This window comes from Helianthus annuus, chromosome 1 (genome assembly GCF_002127325.2).
Source record: "Helianthus annuus cultivar XRQ/B chromosome 1, HanXRQr2.0-SUNRISE, whole genome shotgun sequence".
In the NCBI taxonomy this organism is placed as follows: domain Eukaryota; kingdom Viridiplantae; phylum Streptophyta; class Magnoliopsida; order Asterales; family Asteraceae; genus Helianthus; species Helianthus annuus.
In genome coordinates this window covers 11,318,865-11,333,264 of record NC_035433.2, presented here as the reverse complement: position 1 = coordinate 11,333,264, position 14,400 = coordinate 11,318,865, and the positions used below count along the sequence as shown (strand labels likewise).

Below are 14,400 nucleotides of genomic sequence, written 5' to 3'. Positions count from 1 at the left end.
TGGTTGATTCCAAACTTTTGTTTCTTTGATTTTATCTTTTATTGGAACTTGTTTGATTTTTGAAATCTGTAATAGTGACATACCAGCCTTTTATTAGAACTTGTAGCCAAGAAACAACACCACAAAGCCTGAACAACAGTAGTCATAAAATATATAAGGAATACTCGCCATATATGTTTATTTATAAAGTTTTGATATGACGATCATGCTTTATTAGCTAGCCTTTAGCTCAGTCAAGTAATGATAGGCGTTCGAGTCACCACTCCCTTATCATTCACCCACACCCACACACGGTCGCACCTGAAGTCCCTAGGGGTCGGGGTTCCCTCCAATATCACGATAGCATTGACCAGTGGATTCTCTTTCTCAATTGTAGCCGCTGCCGCTTCTCCTTTTGCCCCAACAAGCTCGGGCCATGAATCCTTTCCTGTATTAATCATCCAAGCACAAACTTTATTCATGAAATCATATAAAATAACTTAAAGAAGTTAGAAGAGAGCAATTAGATTACCTTTACAGCCTGATGATTGAAATCCTTAACCTCTACACATCCTTAAGTACAAGGGTTATTGTGTATATAGTTAATAGTTATTTAGATGGCGGTTGCAAAGTACAAGGTCTGGAGTTGTCAAAAGGAAACATTGTAACCACCACCCTTACCGAAAGGGTGTGTCCCTCTCTCACACCTATTCCGATCGGTACAAGGCAAAAGAAAGGAAGGAGGCACCGGTTGGAATGTATGGACAAGAAACTACATGTCTCTTCACGATTAATCATAGCCACACATTCAAGGGACGCATCTATTCGCAAAGAGACACAACTCTTCACTCGTACCCATTGGAAAACTATAAATAGGGGTCATTTGATTTCATTTGTAATATACACACTCTCATTCGAAATCAGTTGTACATATACACACATTCAGATTGTATTTCGATTATTATTCAAGTTATACAAGTTTGTTTATCACGTTCTAGAGATCAAGATCCATTTTGGGGCCAACAATTGGTATCAGAGCATCAGGCGGCGTGGGAATCACAAGGCATCGCAAGGAATTCGCGATCAGGTTTCAATTTCGTTTTAAATTCGCAAGTTTCAAATTCAGAATTTTGTCTAAGAGTTCGGTTCTAGGGTGATACGGTTGAACCGGGTTATTGGTTAGGAATCTAGGATTGTTGATTCCGGGGTTTAGTGCGAATTAGATTGTTGATTGTTTGATTGTTAATCGTGGGTTTGAGATTTATTGAAACCAAGAAAGTAAAAGTTTAGTAAAACTGAAGATTGTTCGGCAAGAAGTCATGTCAGGAACATCCGGACAAAATCCAATAATAATACAGAAGGAAGGAAACTCTCTTTCCCAGTTTCGGTGTCCAATTCTGAAACCAACAAACTATACGGTTTGGGCTATTCGTATCAAAACGATTCTCGAAGCGAATGGTTTATGGGAAACAATTGAACCGGCAGAAAATGCAACGGTAGACACTAAGAAAGATAAGTCTGCAATTGCATATTTGTTTCAAGCAATACCAGAAGATGTTGTATTGCAAGTTGCAAGTTGTAAGACCGCAAAAGAAATCTGGGATAATCTAAAGGTTAGACACGTTGGTGTTGATCGGGTACAAAAGGCACGTATGCACACTCTATTATCAGAATTTGAATTATTGCAAATGAAGGATGACGACACTATTGATTCGTTTACCGCAAAGATTAATAGTATCGTTACCCGAGCAACTGAAGTAGGAACGACATTGAGTCAACCGACTCTAGTACGCAAACTCCTAAATGGTGTACCGGATAAGTTTACTCAAATCGTTGCCTCCATGGAACAATACTCCGATCTAGAAACTATGACGCTAGAAGAAGCAGTCGGAAGATTAAAAACGTATGAAGAAAGGTTAAAGTTGAAGAAAAAAGAAAGCCCCGTGAACAATCTAGAAGAACTCAAGTATGCGGGTCATGGACAACATGTTGGAAATCATGGACGAGGGAGATTCCGTCCGTCACGAGGCCGAGGGAGAGGAAATTATCAACATAGGGGTGAAAGGCACACCTCTTACGAGTCGGAAGGAACCGACAAACCACAAAGTGATGATAGCAAGCAAGAGACACCGACTATGAGAGATAAGTCGAAAATCACTTGCTACAGATGTGAGAAACTTGGGCACTATGCCTATGAATGCCCAACCAAGAAAACCAAAGAAAGTGAGACACTATTGGTCGAAATAGAAGAAGATGATGATGAACCGGCACTTCTGATGTGCCTAGACGCTGAAGAGAAATAGAAACGTGAAACTTGGTCGTGTGATACGATCAAGGGGAAGAACCGTGTGATGCGGAGATAACCTGTGAAAGGTATGATAAAACAGTCCAGTGAGTGGATCGGATCAAAGCGAAGAATCCTTGAGGGAAGCAATCAATAATGAAGAACTCGTTGTGAGAGACAACCGTGAAGAAGATAAATCAAGGAGAAGACGCGCGTATCCTGTGACTGGGTCAGAAGAAGGATTATTGTGTGATACAACCGCAAGAAAAATCTAAGTGAGTTAGATTATCCAAAATCTATGCGAGATGGATGCAAGTCATGTGATATGAGAGTAGGCAAGTTAATCAAGACCGGGTGAAGTTCGTGTTGAGACAACTACACAAGAAAAGAGGTTCATGTGATACAAATCAAGTGTGGTCAAGGCAAGTGTGAAGCAAAGTATTCGTGTGAAGCAAGGTTCGTGAAGAACATGGTTAGTGAGAAGCAAGTTTGTGAGAAGCAAAGTTCGAGAATAAAAGATCCATGTGAAATGTTAGATACCGAGGAGACTCGAGATGATAAAGCTACTCGGAGTTCAAGATCTACAACTTAAGGATGTTCAAGATTAGGGGGGTGAATGAAATCCTTAATCTCTACACATCCTTAAGTACAAGGGTTATTGTGTATATAGTTAATAGTTATTTAGATGGCGGTTACAAAGTACAAGGTCTGAAGTTGTCAAAAGGAAACATTGTAACCACCACCCTTACCGAAAGGGTGTGTCCCTCTCTCACACCTATTCCGATCGGTACAAGGCAAAAGAAAGGAAGGAGGCACCGGTTGGAATGTATGGACAAGAAACAACATGTCTCTTCACGATTAATCACAGCCACACATTCAAGGGACGCATTTATTCGCAAAGAGACACAACTCTTCACTCGTACCCATTGGAAAACTATAAATAGGGGTCATTTGATTTCATTTGTAATATACACACTCTCATTCGAAATCAGTTGTACATATACACACATTCAGATTGTATTTCGATTATTATTCAAGTTATACAAGTTTGTTTATCACGTTCTAGAGATCAAGATCCATTTTGGGGCCAACAATGATGACATTCTTGATTGTGCATTAATAACATGGAGCATATGGGGTTATATAGAGTATAGGTTGTACATTGAGTAACGTATTGTGCTTTCAGCGTTGTGTTTTTTCAAATTTTCCACTTGGGTTGGCAAAAGGATAACCGTCATTAGTTGAAAAGGTCAAATATGCTTTATAGTGTGGTGTATTTGTTGACTTTCTATATGTAGATTTTTTAAGATAGACATGTTTTGACCAAAAAATTTTCATAATAGACATGGAAATTTAGTCGTATCTAAAACATGTGGGTTAAATTCAGCCTAGCGAGCACCCAAAAGCGGGTGCTAAGCCTCCAAAGGCGTTGTCTTAGCTGGCACTTTCACCAAAAGTGCACGCTTCGCCATTTCTGCCACTTCGCAAAAAAGTGTAGGCATTTAGACACCTGAACTGATTCACAGAAAGCGTAGCCTAAATATCTAGCCATCTTAACCATCTTGCCAAAAGTGGATACAAGACGTCTCAACCAACAAATTGTTGATGCAACAACTTTTGATATTTGAGAGTGACTACTTTGATGAAGGCTAAATTACATGTCTATATATCGAGAAAAAATCATGTCAATATGATTATTAGAGTAAGTTTTCCTAAAACGTGGGACAAATTGGCTAACATTTAATAGAAAAATGATCAGGGTAAAAACATACAACATACTCGAAATTTCACAGAGGAAGACCTTAGATTTTCCATAAGAACTTTCGTTTATGCTTCATATACTGCTGTATTTTGACAAAAGCCCGACACTATGATAGGGAGAACACACGATAAAAGCAAAATCATATGCTATCTTTTAACGAATAAACAAGTTATAACAACAATTTTTGTAGTATAACCAGTTGCAATAGTGTAGGTCCTGTTTTTCCGGTGGATCGATAACGTGAACCTATCCTTGTTTATCACAAACACAGTAACGGGTGCGGAATCCCCGTGACGGTGCAAACCAAACAAAGTGTAAAATAAGAGCACGAGTAACCAAAAGATTCAATATCTATTGATTAGGGATGAGTACAAACACAAACATATACAAAAAATGTTTTAAAGGACTCTCACTAAGTCTCTCTGTGCTCATCTCTTTCACACAGAAATAAATGAGGGGTATTTATACTAGACACAGACACATACAATGACGAAACATAAATAACTCCGCGAAACAACTTTTGGGCCAGAGATTGGGCCTGAAGAAGCCCAACAGGCGACGAAACAGGGACAGCCCACGGCGAAACACCCTAGCCGACGAAATACATTATGTTTCGTCGACCATGTACAACAGATTGTGAATTTGCATGCTTTTTCAACATAATGACATCATCATGACATCACAGTGATGATGTCATGGTGATGTGTCACCTGGGACTTGTCCGCGGCTCTCCATGCTTCGCGTGTCGAACTCTGGGGCGCACGACGAAGGAATGTCATGACGTCGGGCTTGAGCCGGACCTAACCGTGTCGAAACCAAGTCGACCGAGCCGAGTCGAACCGAGCCGAGTCGCGTCCACACAAAGTGTATCAACAAACTCCCCCTTGGACGCTACTCGTGATGGTTCGTCTTCTATGCTGGTTCGTCTTCTATGTCTTTCATGTCGGAGGATCTTCAAAGTCTTCATGCGTCGTAAGAAGAAAGTATATCAACAAACTCCCTTTTCATTTAGGAAGTGTGTTAACAAACTCCCCCTTAGAGTGAACTCTCCTTTGAGTCATGCTCATGAATCATTTGATCATTAATTCTTCAGATCCTTGTGGTGTTGATGAAGGGTCAGCGGCAACTCTATCATCATTGTCTTTTGAGTGCCTTCATGTCGTGTCTTCATTCCGAAGCTTGTTATCGAACATGTTCTCCTCGCCTTTAGCATCTGCACATGCAAGAAATCTAAACGCATAATGAGAACAACCGCTTGGAATATAGTTTCCATAAACAAACGACACATGTGTGACCATATTTCAATCAACCACCGACCGACAACAGTTTGAAAGTTTAGAACATGATCAATTTTAATCCTTTAACTTTCAAAACTTGTTAACTTCGAACATTTATGAAGATGCAATTGTTTTCCGGCTTTTCGATCAGGATTTTAGGTAGGATAGACTCGAGTTCCAACATCGGTCAATCAAAAATAAACTAGAAGCAAAATATTTTTGGATTTTATAAAGTTTATATTAAAACAAACCTAAAATCTTTTTGGTATTTTTCATCATTCATTCAAATTTTGTGTGTACACATGGAAGGACTTATTCCTTTAATATCTACAAGCTTCCAAGCGATCGCGTTTTTGTGTTTTTTTCAAAAGTGTAATTAATTTTTCTTTTTTCTAAACTAGTTAATTTTGACGAAATAATTACAGGTGATTTATCATCTTTGTCTAGAAAAGCATATTCCAAACCTTTTGTAAGTTCCTTGAGCTCAAGAGATGGGTCTTTAGGAGACTCCTTATTTGGTTGCTCATTTTGATCAAGAACCACAAAGGTTTGTTCTATGGCGACCTCTTCTTCAACAAAGTAGTCAATTTCTTCTCTTGTATCGGATGGTTCATCTTCATCTTCAATTAGGGGGTCATCATTGCCGAATGGATATTTCATTGAACGCTCGAGATCGACACTCTTTTTAAATACCCCTAATTGAATAGATAGATTGTTGTACTTCCAATTTTTCAAAGCTTCGTGGGTTTTTACAAAAGGTCGTCCCAACATTAGAGGAGCGTCATCAAGGATGACAAAGTCAGTTGGGATTACCATTTGATTGGTTTGGACCAAGACATCCTGAACTACCCTTATTGATTTTATTACTTTCCGATTAGATACAAAAATGGGTATTTGAAGCGGAGAAAAATCATCAATACTTAATTTTTCGAAAATGTAGTTTGGCATTATATTAACACAAATATCTTTATCAATTGTGATATTGCTGATAAAGGAATTTTGAAAAAAAAATATTGTCTATGATGTGTATATTACATATATAATTGTAATTATACTTTCTACATGCAAAAAAACTCTAAATCTTTCTATAAACCTAATCTCAAGATAAAGAAGAAAACTGAATGCAACTCTCAATAAATGTTGAATGATAACTCAAAAAAAGTTGTACTCTTTTTTAACCATGATCGTTCATCCATACCTATATCTGAAATGTTATAATTAAAAAGCAAACTTTTATGATATAATGATTAAAGACATGCTCTAATTCATAATGTCACGAAATGAATTGGTCAATTTGTCTTAATTTTTAAATGTAGAAAGTCAACAACAGAAATAGCAAGTTTGATTTTTTCATCAAAGACTATTCTACTTTTGCAAACCAAAATGGGAACATTTGAAAAAGATAACAGTTGAAAGAAGATTCCGTAACGTAAATGTGCACTCTTAACTCTATATATACCCTTTCTCTCCATGTTCTTCAATAAACAAGCAAGAATGTCAACAGATTGTCAAGGTAAATCCAGCTTCTTTTTTAACTTCTTAGGTTATTTTACTTCACATCATTGGAACAAACATTTTGTCAATCCCTGTTGGACGAACCAATAAACAAGTTTCTATCTTGATAACTAATACAGGAAAGAGTTCGTGGCCCGAGCTTGTTGGGGCAAGGGGAGAAGCAGCGGCAACTAGGATTGAGGAAGAGAATCCTCGGGTTGATGCTATTGTGGTAGTGGAGGGAAGGGATTCAGTCATAACAGATTTTCGATGTGACCGTGTGTGGGTGTGGGTGAACTCTAATGGGGTGGTCGTTCGACGTCCTTTCATTGGCTAAGCTCAGTGTCGATTGAGCTAGGGACTAGGAGGTGCAGTCACCATATATATTGTAATTGGATAAATATATACATGATGTACCAATGCATTAATAAATAAGATGTGTAACATATAGTGAAGCTGTTTGTGTTAAGATGTTCGGTGTTAATTACCATATTTTACATGATATTTGGGTGTTTATAAGTGCAGTTCCTGCCGGGTAACTGTCGCTTATCAGTTCTGCGTCAACCAAAGCAGAAGTCCAAGTTAAAGTCAACGATAATGAAGAATTCTAGACTACATGAAGACCATGCACTGATAAGGGGGGGTTTGTTAATGCACTTTGGGTGAAAAGTGCATGCCTTCCAATTGTTAGGGTCTTTATTGTACATATCTTGGAACTTAGTCCAAGGTTTATCCTTGGTCAATTTGTCCAAGTTTTGGTCTAGAACTTTGGTCAGGGGTTTGGTCTTAGTGTAGATTGGTTTGTCCGAGCTTTAGTCCCTAGTCTATATATATGTGTTGTATAGGATTAGGGAAGACACGGAAAAACAACAACCTTGAGTGCTTGGTGCACCTCTCACAAGAGATCCCATCTATTTTCATCACTGTGTGTGTATTCTAGATAGAGAGGGAGACTATGTGTTAGTGACAGAAAGCTAGGTTTAGATCTTTGTGATCTAAACCAGCTTGTAGATGATGTATACTCCTTTGGTTTGTGTAATCTGTGATGACTGATTCATAATAAAGGGTTCATCTTCTACTTCTTTCTATCTTGTTCATCATATTTTGTTCTTCATGTCTTGAATCAAGTGCAATGTTTGATGTTCGTCATCGATCCGGTGCTTTCACAGTGGTATCAGAGCATGGTTACCGATTCAGAATGGTCTAACCGCCTTCTGAATCACCATTGCTCTTGATTTGATGTTTGTTTCCGCCAAACATCTTGAAGACGTGAAGATTTTGGTCCAGATATGAAGACATTCGAGCTGTGTTGGAGAGAACTGTTGGGTTTTTGGAGATCTAGGGTTTTGATCCAAAAAAGGATTCTCTGAGTTTAAAACTCTGTGTTTGTATTTCTGGGGTTTTTGGTGAACCAGTGTGAAGTCACACTCGGGAGATAGTCCGGAGACTAGTTACTGGAGCTTGTCCGAGTTTTCTAAGGATTTAGGTAATCCGAGTTTTTCAAGTAAGTCCGAGTTTCTTTGTTCCGAGTTTTAACACTTTCAAAGTCCGAGTTTTTATCAATGTCCGGTTAACACGTTTGGCCTTTTCAATGTCAGAGTTTCAATGTCCGAGTTTTAGATCATTTTGTCCGAGTTTTAGATCATTTTCTTTACATCTGTCAGAGTTTCAATGTCAGAGTTTTATGTCCGAGTTTAGTGTTAACAAGTCTGATGTTGAGTTTTGGCTTTAATGTTCAACAGTCCGAGTTTTTACTCCGAGTTTTAGCTAAAGGGTCCGAGTTTTGTGCAAAGTTCTTCATGGTTCCGAGGTTTGTGTGAATCTCTTTTTGGTCCGAGCTTCTTGCAATTGAGTCCGAGTTTTGATCACTATATGTGAGTCTGAGTTTTAACTACCATATTTAGTCCGAGCTTTTTCCTTGTCTTCATTTGATCCGAGTTTAAGTCTCTTTTTTTGGTCCGAGTTTAAGTTTTTATATAAAGTTCATCCGAGTTTTCTTGATTCCGAGTTTTTTTTTGGCAGGTCCGGATTTTAGTAATCAGTTTAGCAGGTCCGGGTTTTGCTTGGATTTGTTCCGAGTTTTTAATGATAGTGGATATATTCCGAGTTTGTAATCTTCGATTTTACACATGTTCTGAGTTTTTCTCTGCATGCAAACAGGTCCGAGTCTTGAATGTTATGAATTTTAATCAGTTCCGAGTTTCTGTTCAATTCCTAGTTTCTTTAACCGTATTCGAGTTTTGGTCAAGTTCAGTTCCGAGTTCTGTAAATTCATTCAGGTCTGAGTTTTGGTTCAAATTCAGGTCCGGGTTTTAGTAACTATTCAGGTCCAAGTTTTTGGTCAAATTCAGATCCGAGTTTTGGTAAAATTCGGTTCCGAGTTATTCAAAATCAAATTTCAAAACTGAATCTATGAGTTATATTCGGAATTTCTTTGCTTTTTTCGAATTTGTTTGTATTCTATACTGTTCAGATAATCTGATCTGCGGTTTCAAAAGCTTTCGGGTTTTACGAGTTCCGAACTTTCTAGAATTCCGGGTTACCTGGGGTACCGGATATTTAGTTAAGTTTAGAAGTTTGTGTAGTTCGGAGGTTTCGATTTGTGCATGTTCCTTGTTTTTTTTTTCTAGTTATGCTGGGTTACCGGGGGTACCAGATAATTAATAAGAGTAAGAATTTTGTGTAATTCGGAAATTTGAAGTCAGTTTCGGATTACTGAATAGTTAAAGGGTACTTATGTTGTCCGGATCAAGTAAGGAGGTGAAGAGAATAAGACTTGGTTGGATTTTTGTATTGTTTACAAAGAAAAAAGGGGAGTAAAAATTTTGAAATTTCTGTTTTCTTTGTAAACCAAAAGCTCGTGGTGCTACATCGAAACAAGTTCATGTTTACTATCTTTGAGATTAACTCAGTGTTAATCTTACCGATGGCGAAGTGTTTATAACATGAAGCAAGTTAGAGCTAGTGTATGATTGAATTTTGTCACGTGTGTTTATGTTATTAATCAAGTGTTGACGTGATGAAGCTGAATTCTCGGTTGACGACTAGTTGAAGATTGAGCCTTATTAAGTTGCTTGTTAGAGTAGAGAAGATTAGTTCTGGTCTCGAAATAAGTTGAGGCTTCTTGATTTGAGGGGAAGGTCGGAGATGAAAGCCATCGGGGATTTAGCGGATTTGTGAAGATAGGAGATTGATCATGAGGATACATGGCGAGATGACATCATACATGAAGGGTTGAAGACTTTTGATCAAGATGGTGGATGTACTTTTACAAAGTTCAGTTTGTTATTAACTTATCGAACTGAGCTTCATGTCTTTGCGAAATTGGAAGTGTTCAAGGCTAGGCATTGGAAATCCAATGTTTCTTTCTGCTGTTGGCTAGGTTTGAAGATTAATGTATCGAGCGATATTCTTACATGTGGTTGTAGGTCGGTTCGCGTTAACTTGATTCAGGAGTAGATTGAGGGGGAGGATCAACAATGTTTGATGTTGGATTCTTCAGGTTTCTCAAAGCGGCCTTAAGTGATCGTCAGCAAGTCTTTAATTAGGAGGGTTGAAGATCGTTGTGCTCCACTGAAAAGATCAAGTCTCCGCCAAAGTTAAAAGCAGGCATGATATCATCAGTTAAGGGGGAGTCTGTAAGAGCATTATCCGATGATTGAAGATTATCGATGCCACACAGAACTGATGCAACAGTTAAGGGGGAGACTATAAGTGCAGTTCCTGCCGGGTAACTGTCGCTTATCAGTTCTGCGTCAACCAAAGCAGAAGTCCAAGTTAAAGTCAATGATAATGAAGAATTCTAGACTACATGAAGACCATGCACTGATAAGGGGGAGTTTGTTAATGCACTTTGGGTGAAAGTGCATGCCTTCCAATTGTTAGGGTCTTTATTGTACATATCTTGGAACTTAGTTCAAGGTTTATCCTTGGACAATTTGTCCAAGTTTAGGTCTAGAACTTTGGTCAGGGGTTTGGTTTTTGTGTAAATTGTTTTGTCTGAGTTTTGTCCCTAGTCGATATATATGTGTTGTATAGGATTAGGGCAACGAGGCAAACGAGAAGAACTCTTAAGTGCTTGGTGCAACTCTCACAAGAGATCTCATCTATTTTCATCACTGTGTGTGTATTCTAGAGAGAGAGGGAGACTATGTGTTAGTGAGAGAAAGCTTGGTTTAGATCTTTGTGATCTAAACCAGCTTGTAGATGATGTATACTCCTTTGGTTTGTGTAATCTGTGATGACTGATTCATAATAAAGGGTTCATCTTCTACTTCTTTCTATCTTGTTCATCATATTTTGTTCTTCATGTCTTGAATCAAGTGCAATGTTTGATGTTCGTCATCGATCCGGTGCTTTCACAGTGGTATCAGAGCAATGGTTACCGATTCAGAATGGTCTAACCGCCTTTTGAATCACCATTGCTCTTGATTTGATGTTTGTTTCCGCCAAACATCTTGAAGACGTGAAGATTTTGGTTCAGATATGAAGATATTCGAGCTGTGTTGGAGAGAACTGCTGGGTTTTTGGAGATCTAGGGTTTTGATCCAAAAAAAGATTGTCTGAGTTTAAAACTCTGTGTTTGTATTTCTGGGGTTTTTTGTGAACCAGTGTGAAGTCACACTCGGGAGATAGTCCGGAGACTAGTTACTGGAGCTTGTCCGAGTTTTCTAAGGATTTAGGTAATCTGAGTTTTTCAAGTAATTCCGAGTTTCTTTGTTCCGAGTTTTAACACTTTCAAAGTCCGAGTTTTTATCAATGTCCGGTTAACACGTTTGGCCTTTTCAATGTCAGAGTTTCAATGTCCGAGTTTTAGATCATTTTGTCCGAGTTTTAGATCATTTTCTTTACATCTGTCAGAGTTTCAATGTCAGAGTTTTATGTCCGAGTTTAGTGTTAACAAGTCTGATGTTGAGTTTTGGCTTTAATGTTCAACAGTCCGAGTTTTTACTCCGAGTTTTAGCTAAAGGGTCCGAGTTTTGTGCAAAGTCCTTCATGGTTCCGAGGTTTGTGTGAATCTCTTTTTGGTCCGAGCTTCTTGCAATTGAGTCCGAGTTTTGATCACTATATGTGAGTCTGAGTTTTAACTACCATATTTAGTCCGAGCTTTTTCCTTGTCTTCATTTGATCCGAGTTTAAGTCTCTTTTCTTGGTCCGAGTTTAAGTTTTATATAAAGTTCATCCGAGTTTTCTTGAGTCCGAGTTTCTTTTTTTGGCAGGTCCGGATTTTAGTAATCAGTTTAGCAGGTCCGGGTTTTGCTTGGATTTGTTCCGAGTTTTTAATGATAGTGGATATATTCCGAGTTTGTAATCTTCGATTTTACACCTGTTCTGAGTTTTTCTCTGCATGCAAACAGGTCCGAGTCTTGAATGTTATGAATTTTAATCAGTTCCGAGTTTCGGTTCAATTCCGAGTTTCTTTAACCGTATCCGAGTTTTGGTCAAGTTCAGTTCCGAGTTCTGTAAATTCATTCAGGTCTGAGTTTTGGTTCAAATTCAGGTCCGGGTTTTAGTAACTATTCAGGTCCAAGTTTTTGGTCAAATTCAGATCCGAGTTTTGGTAAAATTCGATTCCGAGTTATTCAAAATCAACTTTCAAAACCGAATCTATGAGTTATATTCGGAATTTCTTTGCTTTTTCCGAATTTGTTTGTATTCTATACTGTTCAGATAATCTGATCTGCGGTTTCAAAAGCTTTCGGGTTTTACGAGTTCCGATGTTTATAGAATTCCGGGTTACCTGGGGTACCGGATACTTAGTTAAGTTTAGAAGTTTGTGTAGTTCGGAGGTTTCGATTTGTGCATGTTCCTAGTTTTTTTTTTTCTAGTTATGCTGGGTTACCGGGGGTACCAGATAATTAATAAGAGTAAGAATTTTGTGTAATTCCGAAATTTGAAGTCAGTTTCGGATTACTAAATAGTTAAAGGGTACTTATGTTGTCCGGATCAAGTGAGGAGGTGAAGACAATAAGACTTGCTTGGATTTTTGTATTGTTTACAAAGAAAAAGGGGGAGTAAAAATTTTGAAATTTATGTTTTCTTTGTAAACCAAAAGCTCGTGGTGCTACATCGAAACAAGTTCATGTTTACTATCTTTGAGATTAACTCAGTGTTAATCTTACCGATGGCGAAGTGTTTATAACATAAAGCAAGTTAGAGCTAGTGTATGATTGAATTTTGTCACGTGTGTTTATGTTATTAATCAATTGTTGACGTGATGAAGCTGAATTCTCGGTTGACGACTAGTTGAAGATTGAGCCTTATTAAGTTGCTTGTTGGAGTAGAGAAGATTAGTTCTGGTCTCGAAATAAGTTGGGGCTTCTTGATTTGAGGGGAAGGTCGGAGATGAAAGCCATCGGGGATTTAGCGGATTTGTGAAGATAGGAGATTGATCATGAGGATACATGGCGAGATGACATCATACATGAAGGGTTGAAGACTTTTGATCAAGATGGTGGATGTACTTTTACAAAGTTCAGTTTGTTATTAACTTATCAAACTGAGCTTCATGTCTTTGCGAAATTGGAAGTGTTCAAGGCTAGGCATTGGAAATCCAATGTTTCTTTCTGCTGTTGGCTAGGTTTGAAGATTAATGTATCGAGCGATATTCTTACATGTGGTTGTAGGTCGGTTCGCGTTAACTTGATTCAGGAGTAGATTGAGGGGGAGGACCAACAATGTTTGATGTTTGATTCTTCAGGTTTCTCAAAGCGGCCTTAAGTGATCGTCAGCAAGTCTTTAATTAGGAGGGTTGAAGATCGTTGTGCTCCACTGAAAAGATCAAATCTCAGCCAAAGTTAAAAGCAGGCATGATATCATCAGTTTAGGGGGAGTCTGTAAGAGCAGTATCCGATGATTGAAGATTATCGATGCCACACAGAACTGATGCAACAGTTAAGGGGGAGACTATAAGTGCAGTTCCTGCCGGGTAACTGTCGCTTATCAGTTCTGCGTCAACCAAAGCAGAAGTCCAAGTTAAAGTCAACAATAATGAAGAATTCTAGACTACATGAAGACCATGCACTGATCAAGGGGGAGTTTGTTAATGCAGTTTGGGTGAAAAGTGCATGCCTTCCAATTGTTAGGGTCTTTATTGTACATATCTTGGAACTTAGTCCAAGGTTTATCCTTGGACAATTTGTCCAAGTTTTGGTCTAGAACTTTGGTCAGGGGTTTGGTTTTTGTGTAAATTGTTTTGTCTGAGTTTTGTCCCTAGTCGATATATATGTGTTGTATAGGATTAGGGCAACGAGGCGAACGAGAAGAACTCTTGAGTGCTTGGTGCAACTCTCACAAGAGATCTCATCTATTTTCATCACTGTGTGTGTATTCTAGAGAGAGAGAGGGAGACTATGTGTTAGTGAGAGAAAGCTAGGTTTAGATCTTTGTGATCTAAACCAGCTTGTAGATGATGTATACTCCTTTGGTTTGTGTAATGTGATGACTGATTCATAATAAAGGGTTCATCTTCTACTTCTTTCTATCTTGTTCATCATATTTTGTTCTTCATGTCTTGAATCAAGTGCAATGTTTGATGTTCGTCATCGATCCGGTGCTTTCACAGTGTTCATTGAGTTGGAAGGGTTCAAATTAGATTTGGTCAC

The 14,400-nt window shown here is 38.3% G+C and overlaps 2 protein-coding genes across 2 annotated transcripts; both read left to right on the top strand.

The window, feature by feature from the left end:
- Nucleotides 1-1,298: 1,298 nt before the first annotated feature.
- Nucleotides 1,299-2,282, top strand: LOC110884641. The gene has a single exon (XM_022132392.1). The coding sequence runs from the start codon at nucleotides 1,299-1,301 to the stop codon at nucleotides 2,280-2,282; it is 984 nt and encodes a 327-aa protein (XP_021988084.1).
- Nucleotides 2,283-6,726: 4,444 nt separating this feature from the next.
- On the top strand, nucleotides 6,727-7,265 carry LOC110936157 (glu S.griseus protease inhibitor). The gene is made up of 2 exons (XM_022178505.2): nucleotides 6,727-6,815; nucleotides 6,937-7,265. Exons 1-2 carry the CDS (start codon nucleotides 6,773-6,775, stop codon nucleotides 7,131-7,133), a joined length of 240 nt encoding a protein of 79 aa, XP_022034197.1. The 5' UTR covers nucleotides 6,727-6,772; the 3' UTR covers nucleotides 7,134-7,265.
- The last annotated feature ends 7,135 nt before the right edge of the window (nucleotides 7,266-14,400 follow it).